The sequence below is a fragment of the Lontra canadensis genome, unplaced genomic scaffold (assembly GCF_010015895.1).
Source record: "Lontra canadensis isolate GAN:19392208 unplaced genomic scaffold, GSC_riverotter_1.0 scaffold42, whole genome shotgun sequence".
In the NCBI taxonomy this organism is placed as follows: domain Eukaryota; kingdom Metazoa; phylum Chordata; class Mammalia; order Carnivora; family Mustelidae; genus Lontra; species Lontra canadensis.
Window position 1 is genome coordinate 332,256 of NW_022631036.1, and position 21,919 is coordinate 354,174.

The window sequence follows — 21,919 nt, forward strand, 5'->3', positions numbered from 1 at the left end:
AACAGGTCAGCCGACTGAAGCTTAGAGATGCTGTTACTTGTCTAATGCCATATAGCCAGTAAACAGAAGATGGGATTTATGGCCTTACATCTTTGTTCTCAGGTTTCCAGCTCTTTTTTTTTTTTTTAAGATTTTATTTATTTATTTGACAGAGAGAGATCACAAGTAGGCAGAGAGGCAGGTAGAGAGAGACGAAAGGAAGCAGGCTCCCTGCTGAGCAGAAAGCCCGATGCGGGACTCGATCCCAGGACCCTGGGACCATGACCTGAGCCGAAGGCAGAGGCTTTAACCCACTGAGCCACCCAGGCACCCCTCCGGTTTCCAGCTCTTAATCACTATGGTACATTCACTGTCTTTCACTAAGGTCTTTCCAAATTAATTAAAAATTGATATATCTGAAAAAGGTAAACATATCCAAAAGTATATCCAATACCATTTTTTATTTATGCCACCCTCATTGCAGAAGAGAATTTGAAGTAGTCCCCAGAGATGCACAAAAAATTAAAAATACACAGGAATGTACATGTGTGTGGTGGTGCTGGGGAATAAGAGAGTGAAGTAAAACTAGAGGTAGAGCCAGAACCCAAAGTAGATATCGTAAGGTCATCTATGATTGACATAGAGGTGAGCCACGTATTTGCCTCTGAATGGCATAGTGGTCAGAGAAAAGGATTTAATCAATACTGTTTTACCCGGTACTGAACTGGAGAAAAAGATCTTTTCTGCAGAACACTATGTAGACAATATCCTTAAGAACATTATACAAGGGGCGCCTGGGTGGCTCAGTGGTTTAAAGCCTCTGCCTTCGGCTCAGGTCATGATCCCAGGGTCCTGGGATCAAGCCCCGCATCGGGCTCTCTGCTCATCAGGGAGCCTGCTTCCTCCTCTCTCTCTTCCTGCCTCTCTGCCTATTGTGATCTCTGTCTGTCAAATAAATAAATAAAAATCTTAAAAAAAAAAAAGAACATTATACAATAGAAAATTTTAAGATAAATGTTTCTTACATATTTCTTCATATAGACCAAAGCATGATGTCAAAGTATAGGTCAGAACAGACAATTCCACCCATGGAACACTGTAGTCTGAGTGCAAAACATCTGGACTGGGCTAAAGATAAAATATAGAATAGATAGGGAGATGGAAAGACTAGACATCTCTTCAGGTAATCTTTCTGGTAATTAAGCTTTTGAATTTAACAATTGAGAGTTTATTTCAAGAACCTGGAGTACAGAAATTCTGTATTGTTTATTAGGCCAGATTCATATGCATAGACAGTCAAGAGAGGGTAAAACTGGTAACTTCTCATGGAAGTCAGGGGACCTGAATAGGATAGGTGTCTGAATTTTAGACTTTCTACCAAAATAAGCTGGAGGAAGACCTATCTATAAAGATAATATCTAATTCACATTGATATATATGTATATAATGTTGGAGACATCACTGAAATTGAAACAGAAAATTTCCTTTGTTTTTGTTAAGTAAGAATGTTGGTACAATATAACAAGATTATGGAAAGCTGCCAAAGCAGTACTTGAGAAAACATATCGCTCTAAATATTTATTTACAAAATCTAAATATTTATTTACAAAACAATAAATCATGTATCTATGTAAGAACATAGACAAAGGACAAAGTAAAAACCTTAATTATGTAAGAAAATAAAAAAATGAAAGTGCAGAAATAAACTATTCAAATTGGCAATAACTAATATTTAAAAACCCAATTAGAGTTGTTATTTTTTTTTGAAAAAGGGAACTAATACACAGCACTGTCCTAGCTGCTAAAGGAATAAAAACTTCTTTTTTTTTAAAAGAGAGTCCAGATAGTTGTTTCTGAATTTTATTCTCGAAGTGAAGGAGAAGGAATCAAATTAAGTCCATAAAAAGGGAAAACACTATAATTATGCCTTCAAAGTTTTGTAAGATGAGGACAGATTATAGAACACAGGGTAGGAGAGAGATGTTCCTGGAAAATAAAACAGCCTAAGGATATAGAGACAGAAGAATGTTGTGTGCCATTTAGAAATAAGGTGGGTAAGACTGAGTTGAAACAAATCATTGATGATCTCATTCTCACTGAATATGTAGAAGAAGGAGAGAAGAATAAGCAGAAAAACAGAAGACCAACGTCTGAGCTTTAAGAAAATGCTCTCAGAGCTGGTAGGAAGCAGAGTCGGTTTGAAAGTGGCAGAGGTAGATGTTCAGCCTCTATTTGTTGACTGAATAAAAGAAATGGCTATCCCTCTGCAGAAGTAAAAGAATGAAAATGGGCCTAGTGATTTTATAAAGAGAACATGAAAGCAAGATGATGTACTCTTTGAATAAATGTTTATAACCTAGTTAGGAAGACCAAAAACTATATAACTGTACAATGTAATACAAATAATCTAATATATTATGTTTACCTATAAAGGCCTGTATTTAAGCATGTCTCTCTGTAGTGTTCCTAGAGAATTCTGTATCCATGCACCTTTTAAATGTAAGAATTCTAAAATAATAATAATAATAATAATAATAATAAAGTGAACACCTTTCATATGATAGTGAGGGGAAGATGTTTGAAATAATTCTCATAAATCTCATTCAGATGAGATTTTCCACTCAGTTTGGCAAATTCACTATATTCGGAGAAATATCTACTTCAAAGCAAGTAATCCAAACTTTAAAAGTTGTTAGATATCCAGAAAAGAAGGCTTTTAAATTCAATCACATCTATTTATGCTTTATCACTAGAAAAGCACAAGGTATGAATTTTACAGTGATATTATTACATTAAGTGGGGATGCTATTGATACATCACAAGATTATATACTACAGTGGTGACATTATCATTTTTAACACTAAATTGAAGCCAGAATTAGCAAAAACATTTACATTTTGGGAACTTTTTAGGATAGAAATTGGATACGATTATTTTCCAGGTAAGATTAGTAGGTTTGAAAGTCTCTCTCTCTCTCTTTCTGTATATATATATTTATTTCTATTTCTGTATTTATCCTGCATTCTACTGACACATGTTTAAAAACTAAAATTAAAGTCTCTACCTAAACTTAAAGGACAAGTTGATTACCATACATTTAATTAAAGCACCTAACTTTTACTAGGATTATATGAAAAATGACAACAATATAGAAGTCTAACTATATTTCAGAGAACTGTTTAAGACACTATCTTACTTATCTTCTTATCTTCAGTGAATAGATAATGATGCCAGATTAGGGCAAGCTTGTGTGTATATATAAATCACAGATCCAAATCCACACATCTATACCCATACACCCAGTGAAACATACACACTGTGATGACTGATTCACTGCTCAACCACATTGTCAATCAGCAGTAGAAACTTCTATGGTTCTCTGTTAATAGCTTAGCATTGACCTCTGTTTGCTGATCCAAAGTATAAGGAAAGGCAGAAGCAAGGCATTTATAAGTTTAATTACATGACTAGCTGTTTTAAAATCATAGGGTCTTCATATTATGGGATGAAATAACATTTTCTAAATCTTCATACAAATAAATACCACCTTGGAAGTATGACATCTTAACACTGCTAACCCAAATGCATGTAGATATAATCTGGTGAATTTTTTAACAGCAATATTGCCACCCTCCCTGATGAAATCTTAAGTTGTTAGTGTGGCTTTATATATTAGGCCATTTGTGATACATTCATGTAAATTATGGTTTATTTAATTTACCTTTCCATGCAGAGGCTATAAGTCACAGGAAATAGAATGTGTTCAATAGAAACTTAAAAAAAACCCTATTATTTAGTAAGGGCCAAGTTTCGAATGCCTTTTAATATCTTGTGACCATTCTTTCAAGCTCAAAAATATACCTTACGTTCAGAACACTTTTTAAAAAAACATAAGCTTTTCATTAAAATATGCTTCATGGGATGAGGATTTGAAGTTAGATTTTCAAGTGTAAATTTAAGAAATATACTTACCTTTGATTCGAGGTAGACATTTGCTGATGACATTTTTGTAATTTTGCATATGTAACTAACTAAAGAGATGGCACAAAGAATAAACAGGCTATCATTAACTAATGCTCGAACAAACACAGTCCATTTCAACTGATTTTCTGGGACATCTCCGTGGACTAGCATTGCACAAGCCAAGTTCACCACTAAAAAAAGAAGGCTTGCCAATATAAAGCCCAAATGCAACAGAATTCTGAAAGAAAAAAAAAATTTATTAGATGTTCATATGTTAATGAGAGATTAGACTTCATTCTGAATTAGTGTGGTACTTCAGGTACAATAATACCTTTAGCTTAAAATCTTTATAATTTCATTAATTACAAATTTAATAACCACTCAGAGTTACTTGGGGTATCTTCGCTGTTATGAAATTAGTATCTAAACATTTTAAAAATAGCATCAGGTTTTAAAACACTAATTTAAAAATAATTGCATGTGGACTTGAACTCAGTTGCTTCTACCAGGAAGAATAATATAAGAGTATTTTAACACTAATTAAAGCAATCCTGCATTTTTCATCTTTATAACTACTAAACATATTTTCATTGACCTTTCCATTCTAGGAATTATGAAGCTTTTATAATTTTCTTGGAAAATTAATATACCTATCTAAATTTAAATTGATCCCTAGTATTAATTTTAAGAGGTTAAGAGAAATCTGTTTTAAATACTGTTCAATTTTTATGAACTTTTGACTATCCATAGCAAACATTGCTTTCAAACATGACCAAGGAAGAACATAGGGACAGTATATGTACAGTTTCAAGCACCTCATAGATACCTCAGCTTCTTATAAAGTTGCATATTTACGATGCATATATAGCAACTCTGAAAATGAGATACCTCAACTATATCCCCTTAAAAAAATCAGATCAGTGCATAAAAACTCTTCAGGTAAGGGACAGATATTTGTATCAAGTAGCTGTAACAGCGATGTGTTCCCAGTGCAAATATATTTATAACCTAAATTAGTATGAGCCAGAAATTTATTTGGCATCCTAATATCTTCTATTTTGGGTCACTTTCAACAGTGGAAATCATAAAATATTGTCTGCCTTTGGTACAAGAGGTTAACTGAAGGTAATGTGTAATTTGTAACAAGCAATCTTTGTTAGGTGTACATTCAAAACACAAAGATTTTAGTTTGAGGAGTTCAGATCTTAATATTCTCTCAGATTACATAATAAAAATAATACTATATAACTTGAAACCCAAAATAGACCTTGAAGCTAAGCATATACCCGGGGAAAGCCAAGTATGTATAGAGAGGTTAGATGAGTCTACCAGTTAGTGGGAGAATTGGTCTGAAACCCCAATCTCCTGACTCCCCAGCTTGGCACTCTCATTTTTGATGTTAGTCAGTACTGACACATTCCTTATTTCATGGAACTATACTGTACATGCTTGCCCCAAACAGTAAAATCTAACTTTAGTATGTGTGGGCCCTATGAAACTATATCTGACATCTAAAGCAGGACAGTAGCAGAGCAGCAAAAAAAGGTGTTAGGCAGCAATATGGCTGAAGGGGGAGAGCTGAGCATTACTCAATTCATTTCCCATGTGCTAATCTAACTACTGGACTTCCTATAAAACTGCTGCCTGGTGGTGGGTTTTAAGGAGGGCACGGACTGCATGGAGCCCTGGGTGCGGTGCATAAACAATGAATTTTGTAACAGTGAAAAAAAATTAAATTAAAAAAAAAAACCCTGCTACAACTCCTTCAACCACCATGCCCTTCTACCTTGAGAAGTCTGCTGTGAAAAAAATCAGATCTTGCTACTCATGAAACTTACTTGTGTTTGTCAAGTTCAGTGGCACATCTGACTTTACATATAACCTATAAAGAGAGTATAGAAAAAGGTTTTGAAAAAACATGTGTAATATATATTCTTAAACTTGTTTCGACTTTGTGTTTCAAAGTGATAAAACTACAAATAGTAATATGTTACGAATAACATAAGTAAAAATTCAACTTTTAACATTTGAACTAACATGAAGCAAAAATAAACAGGTTTCCAAAGGCTTAAAGCAATAATAATTTTCTTTGTTATAGTATTAAATTTAAATTTCTATCTTTAAATTTTTAATTAGAATGTATCCAGTTTAAACATCTATTGAACTTTTATTATGAGCCAAACATTGTGCTGGATAGTTTTCCACCTATTCTAAACTTCAATATATGATCTACATTTTGTCTTTTTTAAAAAAAGATTTTACTTATTTATTTATTTATTGACTTATTTGTCAGAGACAGAGAGCACAAGCAAAGAGAGCTGCAGGGAGAGGGAGAGGCAGGATCCCTGCTGAGGAAGGAGCCCGATGCGGGACTCAATCCCAGGACCCCCAGGATCATGATCTGAGCTGAAGGCAGATGCTTGCCCAACTGAGCCACCCAGGCATTCCACTTACATTTTGTCTTAAAATGGAACTGCTTACTTAAATATGAATATGGATGAATGTTCTCCAAAGATTATTTTCCCCTAAGATGCAATGAAGTAGTAAAAGGAAACAAGGGACCAAAAAATGAACACAAAGATAATGATCATATATCTTATTTAGAAACTTCCTTCTTTCACAAAGCCTTGCAAAGGGTAGGTTTCAAATACTTGTTGAATAAAATTAAGTAGGTCGGTAAACAGAATTTGAAATAAACGGTAAATTCTGACAGCCTTGTGTGGAAGGTCTTAATTTCTTACTGGTGAATTTGGACTTTATTTAGATGCTTGGAAGATATGAAGTTTTTTTATGCAGACACTCCAAAATATGAAATGACACAGTTGATATCAGTGCAAAAGATGCTATCACAACATCTAAGAAGGGAAAAAGACTTAATTCAGTCCAAGAAATGGTGTGAGGTAAGGAGAAAGGGGAAAGACTGTGTAGAATCAGTGAGGACTTCTCAAAGGAAGTCACATTCAAGGCAGAGCCAAGTTATGAAGGGCAAGTGAGTATTAGATAAATGGTCAGGCAAAGATAGCAACCAGTGCATGCACTTATATCTGTGTATTTTGGTTAACCAGAAGCCAAATGTGATACAGGAGTCTAAAATATTATCCTATTAGTTTCCTAATCATTCTCAGATGTATCCATTTTCTCTGTCTGAGGTACACATTAGGACACTTTTTAGATAGTCTCTCTGCTTCTGTTCTTTATTCCATCTATATCTTTCAAAGATAAGTGTTCATTTTACTACTTTTCCTTTATTCTCACCTGTCTACAAAAAATTTTAATGATTTCTATTTTTATAAATTGCACATTATATATATATATAATGCAAAATTCACCATTTAACCATTTTTTAAAGATTTTTTTAAAAATTTTATTCATTTGAGGGGGGGGCATTGGGGTGGCAGAAGGAGAGGGAGAAGCAGACTCCCTGCTGAGCAGGAGGCCTGACATGGCCCATCCCAGGTCCCTGAGATTATGAACTGAGCCAAAGGCAGATGCTTAACCAACTGAGCCACCTAGGCACCTGTGAACCCTTTTTAAAAGAGACTTGTATATTTATTTTATACAGAGAAAAAGATAGAGTGTGGGGGAAGGGCAAAGGGAGAGAGAAACTTAAGTAGACTCTGCGCTGAGCTTGGAGTCCAACACGGAGCTCCATCCCATGACCTTGATATCATGCCTTGAACTGAAACCAAAAGTCAGCAGCTAACTGACTGGGCCCCCCAGGAGCCCCCCATTTAACCATTTTTAAGGGTATAGTTCAATTTTGTTAAGTACATTCACATTGTTGTGTGAACCATCACCATCATTCATCTCCAGAAAATTTTCACCTTCCCAAACTAAAACTCGGTATTCATTAAACAATAACTCCTGATTCCTCCCTCCTCCAGCACCTGGCAACCACCATTATACTTTCTGTCTGTGAATCTGATAGCTCTAGTAACCTCATCTAAGGGAAATCACACAGTATTTGTTCTTTTTCTGATTGGCTCATAACACTTAGCATAGTGTCTTACAGGCTCATCCATGTTGTAACTCGTGTCATATTTTCTGTCCTCTTCAAAGCTGAATAAGATTCCATTGTATGTATATATCACATTTTGTCTATCTATCTATCCATCAATGGACACTTGAGTAGCTTTCACCTTTTGGGTATTGTGAATAATACTGCTATAAACAGTATGTTCTATATATGAACATGTTTTAATATGATTTTTAAAAAATCACTTGACAGTAAGTTGTAGATGTGATGCTCCTTCAACACTAAATGTGTACTTCAATGTATACTTCTTAAAATATAAAATTATCTTATGTAATCACAATATAATTACAAAATCTAAAAAATTGAATGTTGATAAAATACTATTACCTAATTTTCAGACCTTACTCAGATTTTGCCTTTTGTTTCAATAATGCCATTTATGGGGAAAATACCAGGATTATGCATTAATCTGTGCATTTAATCTCCTTTACTTTTCCATTTTTCCCTTTGTCTTTTCAGTGATTTTGTATGCTTCTCAGTTTGGGTTTATCTGTTTCTTCATAATTAGATTCAGGATACCATTTTGGCAGGAAGACCACAGAAGTGATGGTGCTATGTTCTTCTCAATGAATTACATCAGGATGCTCATGATTTATCCCATTATTGTGATGCTCACTTTGAGTAACTGGTTAAGGTAGTGTCTACTAAATTTCTCCACTAAGTTACCATTTTTCTCCTTGTAATGAATACCACATGGAGAGATATTTACAATGTAATTATCTTTTGTTCTTCAAACTTTCATCTATTAGTTTTGGCAACCATTGCCTGAATAAATTATTATGGGGAATTTTCATTTTATTTTATTTATTTTTTAAAAGATTTTATTCATTTATTTGACAGAGAGAGCAAGAGAACACAAGCGGGGGAGTAGCAGAGGAAGAGGGAGAAGCAGGCTCCCTGCCGAGCAGGGTGTCCAATGTGGGGTTTGTTCCCAGGACCCTGGGATCATGACCTGAGTCAATGGCAGATGCTTAACCATCTGAGCCAACCAGGTGTCTGGGGGCATTTTCATTTAAAAAAGTAAATCTGATCATATTATACCAGGACAAAGCCCACACTCCTTTTGACATAACAGGTCTTTCATCATCTTGCCCCACCTTCCCATCTTTGCATCCTTTATCCCATCTTCAATCTTATGGTTTGGCCATTTTGGATTATTTACAACTCTTCAAATAAGGGATTCATTTTCACATCTCTGTGCTTTCCTTTGTGTTTTTACTTTCCCTGAAATAAGCTTTCTATGTCATATAATAAATTCTAACTCATCCTTCAAGATTTGTACTTGAATGTTATCTTTTATATTGTCACCTTAAGTGACTTAGGAAGAGAAACACCACTCTGTATCTTTGCTTTTCTAATCTCATTTTATAGAATTTATCTACATATTTATTTATTTATTTATTTTTGAAGATTTTATTTATTTATTTGACAGACAGAGATCACAGGTAGGCAGAGAGACAGGCAGAGAGAGGGGAGGGAGCAGGCTCCCTGCTGAACAGAAAGCCCAATGCGGGGCTCGATCCCAGGACCCTGAGATCACGACCTGAGCCGAAGGCAGAGGCTTTAACCCACTGAGCCACACAGGGGCCCCACATTTTTATTTACTTCTTAAGAGACACCATAACTTACTAATATTTATAGCCTCAGTGCTGAGCAAAATGCTTGGTTCATAGTAAGTTTTCAGAATATGTTGGAATAAATAACCAGTGAATTTAGGTCAAAGCAAGTATTTTGGTGAAATATAGTGCAAGTGAAATTGGAGGGGCAAGCAGTTGCTTGCAAGTATTTTGGTTAAATACAGCACAAGTGAAATTGGAGGGGCAAGCAGTTGCCTAATTGTGGAGACCTTGTATAAAAATGTTAAAGAATTAGTCTCTAACTCCCACAAACTCTGTAATATGATTTTATGTCTGAGTGATTTCTTAGGTGAAGTGTAGCAAATGGATTAGAATAGTGTGAAGAACACTAGTTAAAATACTCTTGAACTTGAGTGAGTCTACTAAAACACATTCTCAGGTTATGAATCTAAAGACCTAAATGTGAGAACTGAATACATAAAAATATTAGAAGAGAGCACGCACAGTAATTTCTCTGACATTGGCCATAGCAACATTTGTCTAGTTATGTCTCCTCAGGCAAAGGAAACAAAAGCAAAAATAAATGATTGGGACCACATCAAAATAAAAAAGCTTCTGCACAACAAAGGAAAGCATCAACAAAACTAAAAGACAACCTACTGAATGGAAGAAGGTATCTGCAAATGATATATCCAATAAGGGGTTAATATCCAAAATATATGAAGAACTTATACAACTTTACACCAAAATAGACGGAAGACATCAACAGACATTTCTCCAAAGAAGACATACAGATGGCTAACATACATATGAAAAGAGGCTCAACATCTCTGATCACCAGGGAAATGCAGATTAAAACCATAATGAAAAAAAAAAAAAACCAACAACACAACAGATATCACCTGTCAGAATGCCTAAAATAAAAAACACAAGAAACAACAAATCTTGGTGAGGATTTGGAAAAAAAGGAACCCCTCAAGCAGTACTGGTGGGAATGCAAACTGGTGTGGCGACTATGGAAAGCAGCATGGATGTTCTTGAAAAAATTAAAAGTAGAATTACCATATGATCCAGGAATTAAACTACTGGGTATTTACCCAAAGAATATGAAAACACTAATAAGAAAAGATGTATGCACTTCTATGTTTAGTGCAACATTATTTATGATAGCCAAGACATGGAAGCAGCCCAAGTGTTCATTGATAGATGGATGGATAAAGATGTGGTACATGTATACAATGGAAAGTTACTCAGCCATAGGGAATAATGAAATCCAGGGAACTTGGGTGGCTCAGTTAGTTAAGCAACTGCCTTCAGCTCAAGTCATGATCCGAGTCCCAGGATCGAGTCCTGCCTTGGGTTTCCTTCTTGGTGGGGAGTCTGCTTCTCCCTCTTACCCTCCCCTCTCATGCTTTCTCTCTCAGATAAATAAATAAGTGAAATCTTTAAAGAAAGAAAATAATGAAATCTTGCCATTTGCAACAAGAGGGATGTACCTAGAAGATATTAGGCTAAGTGAAACATTAATCAGAGAAAGGCAAATACCATATAATTTCACTCATATATGGAATTTAAGAAACAAATGAACAAAGGAAAAAAGAGACAAAAAGATTTTTAGAGAAAATATAAAGAACAAATTTGTGGTTTCCAGAGGGAAGGTGAGTGGAAGGATGGATGAAATAGATAAAGGGAATTAAGAGTATATTTCTTGTGATGAGAAGTGAGTAATATACAGAATTGTTGAATCACTATATTGTATACCTGAAACCAATGTAACACCATACACAATTATACTGGACAAAAAAGAAAGAATGTTATATGAATGAAATTATACAGTATGTAACCTCTTGGAATTGGATTTTTCCATAATTCTTTGGAGATGCATGTAGATTGCTGTGCTTAGGAATAAATTTGTTCTTTAAAAAAAAATTAAAGAATTAATAGAATGAGTGCCTCATGGCAAAAATTTAAAAAGTCAGTTTGTGGGATTGATTTTCAGGTTTAAAATTTATTACATATAGGCAGAAATACTGAGAAGATAGGTGAGTTTGGGATTATAAGAAGGAAATTACAGTCTCCTACAGAGGTGACAATTGAAACTCAAACTACAAGACATTTGAGGGACTAGAATAGGTAGTCAACTTGTGATATGTTCACATCTAATAGTCATATGAAAAATCAAGAAGAGGGAAGAAAAGAAATAGGCAAAGGAGACAGATCTAAAAATCAGATTAATCACATAAAACAGCTGAGCAGTTCAGAGGTAATAAGAAGCAAGTATAGCCCTTGTAAAATTTTGCAAAAAGGTAAGAATGAATAAGAGAAGACCATTTGGTTTGGTTACCAGTATGTCACGGATACCTTGGAGGGAACAGTTTTCAGTGGGATAATAGAACAAAAGTATAAGGGGTTAAGAGGGAGTACAACAACAAAGACAGTGAGTATAGACTATATGAGATATTATAGTAGATAAGAGAACCTGGGAAAATCTGTGTTGAGAGACATTTTCTCCATGAATATTGCACATTTCTGCATGGTCCAGGTCTTCTGAGTAAAGGGCTTTGCAAAGCAAACATCCTTAAAAAGTAGAGGGTGGGGCGCCTGGGTGGCTCAGTGGGTTAATCCTCTGCCTTCAGCTCAGGTCATGATCCCAGGGTCCTGGGATCGAGCCCCGCATCGGGCTCTCTGCTCAGCGGGAAGCCTGCTTCCTCCTCTCTCTCTGCCTGCCTCTCTGCCTACTTGTGATCTCTCTGTCAAATAAATAAAAAAAAAAAAAAAAAAAAAAAAAGTAGAGAAGGTGTCTACCTTAAGTCCGGAGGGAAGATTTGTTTCTTGGTTAGTAGAATAAAGATTGAGAACATCTCTCTCCCTGGGGACATTTGGGTGTGGGTGTGGGGTTGATAAAGTTCCTGTATCTGTCCTTGCTTACATTCCAGAGTAAAGAAAAAGTCTGTCTGTCTCCCTTCCTTATTTCAGGGTTCTTCCCCTGTAACACATCTTGCAGCAGGCACAAGTAACATCCGGCTCTCACTGTGTTAAATATATGGAAATTGGGGCTAAGGACCTGTTTCACGACATTACTTTGGTTGTTGTTTTTGTCATGAGTAATAAGTGGACTTTTGGTTTTCATGGGTCTCTTGTTTTTGTCAGTATATGTATATACAATTGTAGTAAGCTAATCTGTTAGCTTTCAAGTAAGATAAGGTCTCAGAACTTGCACAGTTTCTGATTTAATAATCTGTTGATCAGAAATAAACTAGAGATGGTGAAATGATAAATGGAGATCAGGAGAGAGGAAGGGAGAGTTCAATTGTTAAAGAAGGCTCTAGAAGAAGCAGATTAGCCCTTAAAAGGAAAACATATATTTTTTGAGTCAAGAGGTTAGAAAAGATAGTTGAAGAAAAACTAGGAGGTCTGCAGAGAAAATTTAAAATAATCTACAAACCATCTCTCTTAAAATTGGAAATTTGGATGTAGCATGGATACAATCATTTTGATATAGAGAAGATGGATGAGAGAATGGGGCAGATGGACTCTATTTTTTCTAGTAAAGTAGGAGGCAAGGTCATATCCTGGGAAGGGATGTTAGATTTGAGCACTTATAATATGGAAAACATTTGGAGCACATGAACAGAAGGGTTATAAAGAAATATATTGAGAAGCAGATAGGTCCAGTTAGTCAGATAGTTGACAGTGGGTACTGGCTGCAAGATTTCTTAATTTTAAAATTGAAACAATCTAATAGGAAAAAATAGATGACATTATAAATGTTCAAATAACTAGGCTGCATTTTTCATGTAATAATTTAAAACTGTGACATATGAAACTATTATAGAGAAAGAAAAAGTGGATGAGTGAACTATATTGGCATAGCAAAAAGTCAAGGAAGGGGAATACTAGATTGACTGTAGGTTCTCAGTGCGAAAAACATCACAAGGAAGCTAATGGAGTAGGGAAAACAGAAGTGGCAAAGCGATTAAAAGTTAGAATGAGGGTGAAAAACAGATAAAAGGATGACTTCAAGATGTATAAGGGAAAAGAGAAGACACTGGTTATAAAGAATTTGCTTCATTTTCAAAAGCTGACCCAAGGTGTGCCTTGCTGTTGGGTGGTTCAGACAGAAAGGGAGGGATTTAGAGCTCTGAGAAGTCACTGAATTGAGACACATTGATGGATTATCAATATTAGCTTTGAAAAAGAACTGTATAACGGCAGACCACGCCAGAAGGAAAAGTGCTGATTCATCCAGGAAAGTGGAAGTTATTATTATAGCCAATGATGACCTAATCAGATGGCATGGATTTCAGAGATGATGATAACATAACATCAGTGAGTAGTGTTGGGAAACATAAAATAGGCTGATTGTTCTTCCCACAAATTGAGATGGGGGGGCAGTTTTCCTTATACCCAAAGTGTCATCAAGAAAAAGCTAGATTTCAGTGAAGGCATTTAAAACTTTCAAGTGAAGAACAGAATGGGAAGCAGGTGGGAAGTATGGTAAGATTAAGGTCATGTACAGGGATAAATAATGGGCAGGAGAGGGAGTTGAGCAGAATGAGGAAAGAATTAAAGGTCACCTATCAGCCTAGATTTACAGAATATGTTATAATGCATCATAGATTCAACTAGGTGTTTAAATCACATTTAGAGTATAATCAGGTTAAAAACAATGATCTGGTTTTAGTAGATTCCAAGTATGTATAGAATATAGCTAACAGGACATGATCCCAAGCAAAAAAAAGTTAGTAATACAAAAAATGTCAAGCAATTTTATGTTATTTGTTAAGACAGTGAAGGGAAGTTCATGGAACATAATAAACGTGTACTTTACACATATTTTTTTGAACTTTAGAATGGTTAATAACATACATCTAAATGACTTGCTGATGTCAATTTATGTCACAGGGACCATCTTTCCAGGTCTTTCTTAATATCAGAAAAACTGAATAAATGGGCAATTTATAGGATAGTGTTCTTTATTGCAAAAATATGAAGAATTACAATGGAATGTTATTCAGCCATCAAAAAAAGAAATCTTACCATTTGCAAAGATGTGGTTGGAACTAGAGGGTATTATGCTGACTGAAATAAGTCAATTAGAGAAAGACAATTATCATATGATTTCACTTATATGTGGATTTAAGAAATAAAGCAGAGAGTCATAGGGGAAGGGAGGGAAAAATAAAATAAGATGAAGTCAGAGAGGGAAACAAATCAAAAGAGACTCTTAACTATAGGAAACACACTGAGGGTTGCTGGAGGGGAGGTGGGTGGGGGGGATGGGGTAACTAGGTGATAGGCACTAAGGAGGGCATGTGATGTAATGGGCACTGAGTCTTATATGCAGTTGATGAGTCACTGGACTCTGTCTCTGAAACTAACATATTAAATGTTAACTGAATTTAGATAAAATAAAAAAACAAAGTTATGAGGAATTATGTGGATTGATGGATATCAAATGTTTTTCAACATATAATACCCACCTTTATGCCATAAACTAGTAGCCCATAATTTAGAAAATACTGATTTAGAATTTCTGAATTAATGAATATTTAAAATACTGTTATCATTAGCACACTTTATTAAAAAATTTCAACCTATTTTTATAAAGATTTTATTTATTTATTTGAGAGAGAGAATGCATGTGCACGCATGAGTGGAGGGAGGGGCAGAGGAAGAGGGAGAAGCAGGCTCCCTGTTGAGAAGGGATCCCTGATACAGTGCTCAATCCCAGGACCCTGAGATCATGACTTGAGCTGAAGGCAGATACTTAACTGACTGAGCCACCCAGGAGCCCCTCAAACTATTTTTAAGTGTTCTGAAATGATTTTTCTATCTTAAAATGTCAACTCCATATTTTTGTCTCCCTATTTAACTTCTCAAATAAAGGGAAGAAAGGTCAGAGTATGACAAATATGTTTTATTTGTGAATGTTATCTAATGTAAGGTTAATTAATACAGGTATCCCAAGATTTGAGGAAGAGTTAAACTGGAACTACACATTATTTATTGTTTTTCATTTCATGTAGAAACATGTTGCTTGGAGATGGTAGATACTGAAATATTATAGAGCGAATGATTTCTATAGAATTTCTTTTTGTCAAGTTGATTTTTTCTACTTTTGTTAATTTCAAATAAAAACTTAACTGTTTTCAGGAATTTTCAAGTGGAAACTTTACTGGAAAATTTGGAATTGATGCAAAAATGAACTATGGTGGGTGCCTGGGTGGCTCAATGGGTTAAGTCTCTGCCTTCAGCTCAGGTCTTGATCTCAGGGTCCTGGGATCGAGGCCCGCATCGGGATCTCTGCTCAGCGGGGAGCCTGCTTTCTCCTCTCTCTCTCTATGCCTGCCTCTCTGCATACTTGTGATCTCTCTCTCTCTGTTTCAAATAAATAAATAAAATCTTTAAAAAAATGAACTATGGTGAACATAATCTATTCTCTATGGTGAATAGATAGGCATACATATCCATCTATGTAGATTACTTTCACAGAAACAGTTATCTATAGTTTCCATCTCAGTTGCTTATGTTCCCATGAGGAGTAATGTACCATTTTCAAGCCTACCATTGCTACTGCTTGCATATACAAAAAATGAGGCTTTAGCTATCCTAGCTATAAATTGAATAGCCAGACTTTTTTTCAGATGTTCTCTCTCAATGCTTATATTTCATTTTTAAGAGCCTTTTTTTAACCTTCAAAGAATTTTTTCTTTACAGTTGCCTGTTCTTTCTAGTATACAATACCTTTTTGTCTCTGAGGATACTAATACCTTTCTTTTAAAAATTATTTTATTTATTTATTTGAGAGAAAGAAAGAGAGAGAGCATGAGTTGAGGAGAGCAGCAAAGGGAGAGGGAGAAGCAGAATCCCAGCTGAGTAGGGAGCCCAACATGGGGCTTGATCCTAGGATCTTGGGATCATGACCTGAACTGAAGACAGATGCTTTATGACTGAGATGCCCCTCCTTTTTGCTTTTTTTTTTTTTTTTTTAAATTTCTTCTGTTAGATAGACAAAATGAGGACACAGAGAAATTTGACCCAAATTAAAGAACACGACAATACCATAGCAAGGATCTAAGTGAAACAGATATAAACAACATCTGATAGAGAATTCAAAGCAATGATCACAAGGATATTCACTGGGCATGAGAAAAGAATAGATTTATTATAAGTAAGACCCTTAATACAGAGATAAGGAACAACATAGCAGAGATAAAGGGCTCAATAAACAAATTGAGGAAGCTGCTTGACAGAATGAACAGCAGATTGTAAGAAGCAAAAGAACAAATTAATGACTTAGAAGACAGAGTACTGGAAAATAGTCAAGATGAACAAAAGAAAAGAGAATTTTGCAAAAGAAGAATAGACTTAGGGAAATCAGTGACTTTGTCAAATGTAATAACATTCATGTTATGGGGGAAAAAAATCCCACAAAACAAAAAATAAAATGGCAATAAATACTTATCTATTGATAATTACTTTATATATAAAAGGACTAAATGCTCTAATAAAGACATGGGGTGACAGAATGGATTAAAAACAAGACTCACCTACCTGCTGCCTATCAGAGACTCATTTTAGACCTATAGATATCTGCAGATTGAAAGTGAAGGGATGGGGGCTCCTGGCTGGCACAGTTCTTAAGAGCATGGGATTCTTGTTCTTGGGGTGGTGAGTACAAGCTCCATGCTGGGCACAGAACTTCCTTTAAAAAAATAAATAGAAAGTAAGGGGATGGAGAAACATCTAACATGCAAATGATGTCCAAAGAAAGCCAGAGTAGCAATACTTATATCAGACAAACTAGATTTCATTTTTATAAAAGATTTTATTTATTTACGTGACAGAGATAGAGCAAGCACAAACAGGGGAACGACAGGCAGAGGGAGACGGAGAAGCAAGCTCCTTGCTGAGCAGAGAGCCCAGTGTGGGGCTTGATCCCAGAAATCCGGGATCAAGCCAAAGGCAGACGGTTAACTGACTGAGCCACCCCAGTGCCCTGAAATAAACTAGACTTTAAAATAAAGACTGTAACAAGAGACAAAGAAGGACACTATATAATAATAAATGGAATAATCCAACAAGAAGATTTGACAATTATAAATATTTATGCATTTAACATCAGAGCAACCAAACACATAAAACAGTTAAGTTAATAACAAATATGAAGGAATGAATCTGATCTTAATACAATAATAGTAGGGGACTTTAATACCCCACTAACATCAAAGGACAGATCATCTAAACAGAAAATCAATAAGGAAACAATGGCTTTGAAAGAAACACTGTAACAGATGGATTTAACAGACATATTCAGAACATTCCATCCTAAAAATCTATGATACACACTCTTTTCAAGTGCACATGGGACATAATCCAGAATAGATCATGTATTAGCCCACAAAACAAGCCTCAACAAATTCAAGACTGAAGACATACCGTGCATCTTTTCTGACCACAACGCTATAAAACTAGAAGTCATCCACAAGAAAAAAATCTGTAAAGATCACAAATATATGGAGGTTAAATAACATGCTACTAAACAATGAAGTCAACCAGGAAATAAGCTAAGAACTAAAAAAAGTACATGGAAACAAATAAAAATGAAAATATGATGGTCCCAAATCTTTGAGACTCAGAAAAAGTGGTTCTAAGAGAGAAATTTATAAAATACAGGTCAACCTCAAGAAGGAAGAAAAATCCCAAATAAACAACCCAGACTTATACCTAATGGAACTAGAAAAAGAACAACAAACTTAAACTAAAACTAGCAGAAGCAAGGAAATAATAAAGATTAGAGCAGAAATAAATGATACAGAAACTAGAAAACCAACAGAACAAATCAATGAAACCAGGAGATGATTCTTTGAAAAAAATCAATAAAATTGATAAACTTCTAGCCAGGTTTACCAATAATAAAAAAAAAAGGACTAAAAAAATAAAATCACAAATGAGAGAGGAGAAATAACAACCAACACCAAAGAAATGCAAACAACTATAAGAGAATATTATGAAAAACTATATGCCAACAAATTGGGCAACCTAGAAGAAATGGATACATTCATAGAAACATATAAACTACCAAAACCCAAACAGGAAGAAGTTGAAAATTTGAAGATAATTTGAAGAAAAATTTGAAGAAAATTTGAGAGATAACCAGCAAAGAAATTGAATCAGTAATCAAAAAACTCCCAAAAAACAAAAGTTCACAACCAGATGCCTTCCTAGGCAAGTTCTACTAATCATTCAAAGAAGCACTAATACCTATTCTTCTCAATCTATTCCAAAAAATAGAAGAGGAAGGAAAACTTCTAAATTTATTCTATGGGGCTAGCATTATCCTGAGGCAAAAATCAGATAAAGATACCACACACACACACACACACACACACACACACACAGAACTATAGGCCAATATCTTTGATGAATTTAAATGCAAAAATACTCAATAAAATACTAGCAAACTGAATCCAACAATACATTAGAAAAATCATTCACCATGATCAAGTGGGATTTATTCCTGGGTTGCAAGAGTGGTTCAATATTTCCAAATCAATCAGTGTGATACACCACATCAATAAGAGAAAGGATAAGAACCATACATTCATTTCAACAGACTCAGAAAAAGCATTTGACAAAGTATAATATCCATTCATGATAAAAGCCCTCAACAAAGTTGGTTTAGAGGGAATATAGCTCAACATAATAAAGGCCATATATGAAAAACTTACAGCTAACATCATCCTTAATGGGGAAAAACTGAGAGCTTTTCCTTTAAGGTCAGGAGCAAGACAAAGATGTCCATTCTCACCACATTTATTCAATATAGTACTAGAAGTCCTAGCCACAACAATCAGACAACCAAAAGAAATAAAAGGCATCCAAATTGGTAAGGAAGAAATAAGACTTTCACTATTTGAAGATGACATGATGCTTTATGTAGAAAACCTGAAGACTCCACCAAAAAACTGCCAGAAGGGATGCATGAATTGAGTAAAGTTGCAGAATACAAAATCAATGTACAGAAAGTTGTGCATTTCTAGCCAGCAATAATGAAGCAGCAGGAAGAGAAATTAAGAAAACAATCTCATTTACTATTGGACCAAAAACGATAAAATACCTAGGAAATAAACCTGACCAAAGAGGTGGAACACCTGTACTCTGAAAATTATAAAATACTGATGAAAGAAATTGAAAACAACACAAAGAAATGGAAAGACATTCCATGCTCATGGATTACAAATATATTAAAACAATCTACACATTTAATGTAATCCCTATCAAAATACTGATAGCATTTTTTTCCACAGAACTCAACCAATCTTAAAATGTCTATGGAACCACAAAAGACCTTGAATAGTCAAAGCAATCTCGAAAAAGGAAAGTAGAGCTGGAAGCATTGTAATCTCAGACCTCAAGTAGTACTACAAAGCTGTAGTAATGAAAACAGTATGATACTGGCACAAAAATAGACATATCGATCAATAGAACAGAATACAAAATCTGGAAATAAACCCACAACTATATGACTAATTAATCTCAACAAGGCAGGAATTATATCCAATGGGAAAAAGACAGTCTCTTCAACAAATGTGTTGGTAAAACTGGACAGCAACATGCAAAAGAAAGAAATTGGGTCACTTTCATATACCACACACAAAAATAAATTCCAAACCTGGAATTTGTGAGACCTGAAACCATAGAAATCATAAAAGGCAGTAACTTCGACATCAACTATAACTTTTTTCTAAATATGTCTCCTGAGGCAAGGGAAACAAAAGCAAAAATAAACTATTGGGACTACATCAAAATAAAAAGTTTCTGCACAGAGAAGGAAACAACAAAAGTAAAATGCAATCTATGGAGTGGAAGAAGATATTTGCAAAGGAATATCTGATGGAGGATTATTATCCAAAATATAGAAAGAACTCATATGACTTAACACAGAAAAAATAAGTAATCCAATTAAAAAATAGACATGAACAGATATTTCTCCAAAGAAGACACACAGATGGCCAACATACACATGCAAAGATGTTCATCATTGCTTCCATCAGGGAAATGCAATTCAAAACCACAATGAGATATCACCTCACACTTGTCAAAATGGCTAAAACCAACAACAAAAGAAATGACAAGTGTTTGCAAGGACGTGAAGAAAAAGGAACTGTCACGCCCTGTTGGTGGGAATGCAAACTGGAGCAGCCACTTGGAAAACAGTATAGAGGCCTCTCAAAAAGTTAAAAATAGAACTATGCTAGATCTAGTAATTGCATGACTTGGTATCTACCCCCAAAATATGACAACATTAATTTGTAAAGATATATGCATCCCCCATGTTCATTGCAACATTACTTACAATAGCCAAACTATGAAAATAGCCCAAGTGTTTAACAACTGGTGAATGAATAAAAAAGACATATATATGTACACACACACACATATGTATATAAATTTTTAAAGAGACTTTATTTATTTGTCAGAGAGATAGAACAGCAGGCAGAAGGAGAGGCAGACTCCCTGCGGAGCAAGGAGCCCCATGCGGGACTCAATCCCAGGAGCCTGGGATCATGACCTGAGCCAAAGGCAGAGGCTTAACTCCCTGAGCCACCCAGGCACCCCAAGAAACAGACTCTTAACTATAGAGAACAAACTGATGATTATCAGAGGGGAACTGGGTGGGGAGATGAGTTAAATAGGTGATGGGGATTATGGAGTGCATTTGTCATAATGAGCACCAGGTGATGTATGAAATCCCTGAATCCATATATTGTACACCTGAAACTAATATAAATAACACTGTGTTAACTAACTGGAATTAAAATAAAAAGTTTAAAACAAGTCTCTCTCTCTGCTTCATCTGTTTTCTTTCAAGTTGCTTAAAAAAATGATATACAATCAAATAGGGGTGTTTTGATTTATAATCAAATGAAATTTCAGGTTAATATTGAACATACATATCTAATACTGTTCTCACCTTAAACTTCACTAAAACAATAGTAAAGGAATTTTCTTAAAAGGCATAAACCACCAAGTTTGAGTAGAATGGGAAAGGATACAATAACAAAAAATTGGAACCTGGAAAGCAGATGCATGTGTGTACAGAAAAGTTAACATAGCATGCTTGAGACTTGAGAAAAACCTGCTTGTAAGGTTGCTCTCTGGCTGGTGTTTGAGAACTTGGATTTCAGGAAGATTCCTACCATTCCCTAAATGATAAGGGTGCTTCGTTGTGCCTAAACTGTTTGTGCAAACAATATGGTTTATACTGGTTTATACTCAACATCTGCTTTCCTTCTGGAAGTCTGGAATTTTTTTATGTCTTAGGCAGAGAGTGCTTACCTGTTTCAATCCCAATAAA

At 35.1% G+C, this 21,919-nt stretch overlaps 1 protein-coding gene across 1 annotated transcript in view; it reads right to left on the reverse strand.

Moving 5' to 3' along the window:
- Positions 1-21,919, reverse strand: part of GPR137C (G protein-coupled receptor 137C) — a 65,365-nt gene that overhangs the window by 21,310 nt on the left and 22,136 nt on the right. The window contains exons 2-3 of the mRNA XM_032871101.1: positions 5,781-5,824; positions 3,952-4,180 (exon numbers count right to left, since the gene is read on the reverse strand). Coding sequence (XP_032726992.1) covers positions 3,952-4,180; positions 5,781-5,824 — 273 coding nt within the window. The remainder of the gene's footprint in view (positions 1-3,951; positions 4,181-5,780; positions 5,825-21,919) is intronic.